This window comes from Aptenodytes forsteri, unplaced genomic scaffold (assembly GCF_000699145.1).
Source record: "Aptenodytes forsteri isolate BGI_AS27 unplaced genomic scaffold, ASM69914v1 Scaffold633, whole genome shotgun sequence".
Classification (NCBI taxonomy): domain Eukaryota; kingdom Metazoa; phylum Chordata; class Aves; order Sphenisciformes; family Spheniscidae; genus Aptenodytes; species Aptenodytes forsteri.
This window is the reverse complement of record NW_008796201.1, coordinates 16,475-16,728: the sequence shown is the minus strand read 5'-3', so window position 1 is coordinate 16,728 and position 254 is coordinate 16,475. Positions and strand designations below refer to the sequence as shown.

Genomic DNA, 254 nt, shown 5'->3' with positions numbered 1-254 from the left:
AACCCCCCTTCTCCTAGGGGTCCCCGTCCCTCCCCATCCACCCGGGCCCCCAAGCCCCCCCGCGTCCGCCCCCAGGGACACGGGGACGGGGACCTAACGCTGTCTCTTCTCTCCTGCCCTTGGCTGCGGGTGCTGGCACCTAGTCCGGAGACGGCCAGGTTAGCGGGGCCACGCTGCGCGGGGAGGGGGCCCCAGGGACCCCCGGCCCCCACCCTGGGGTCCTGCTCCTCGGGGCCACCACGGTTGGGACCCCC

The 254-nt window shown here is 75.2% G+C and overlaps 1 protein-coding gene across 1 annotated transcript in view; it reads left to right on the top strand.

Annotated features, from left to right (window-relative positions):
• Nucleotides 1-254, top strand: part of LOC103906309 (ryanodine receptor 1-like) — a gene marked incomplete at both ends in the record, with an annotated part of 19,011 nt that overhangs the window by 2,288 nt on the left and 16,469 nt on the right. Inside the window, one exon of the mRNA XM_019474357.1 lies at nucleotides 144-158. Within this exon, the coding sequence (XP_019329902.1) occupies nucleotides 144-158 (15 nt within the window). The remainder of the gene's footprint in view (nucleotides 1-143; nucleotides 159-254) is intronic.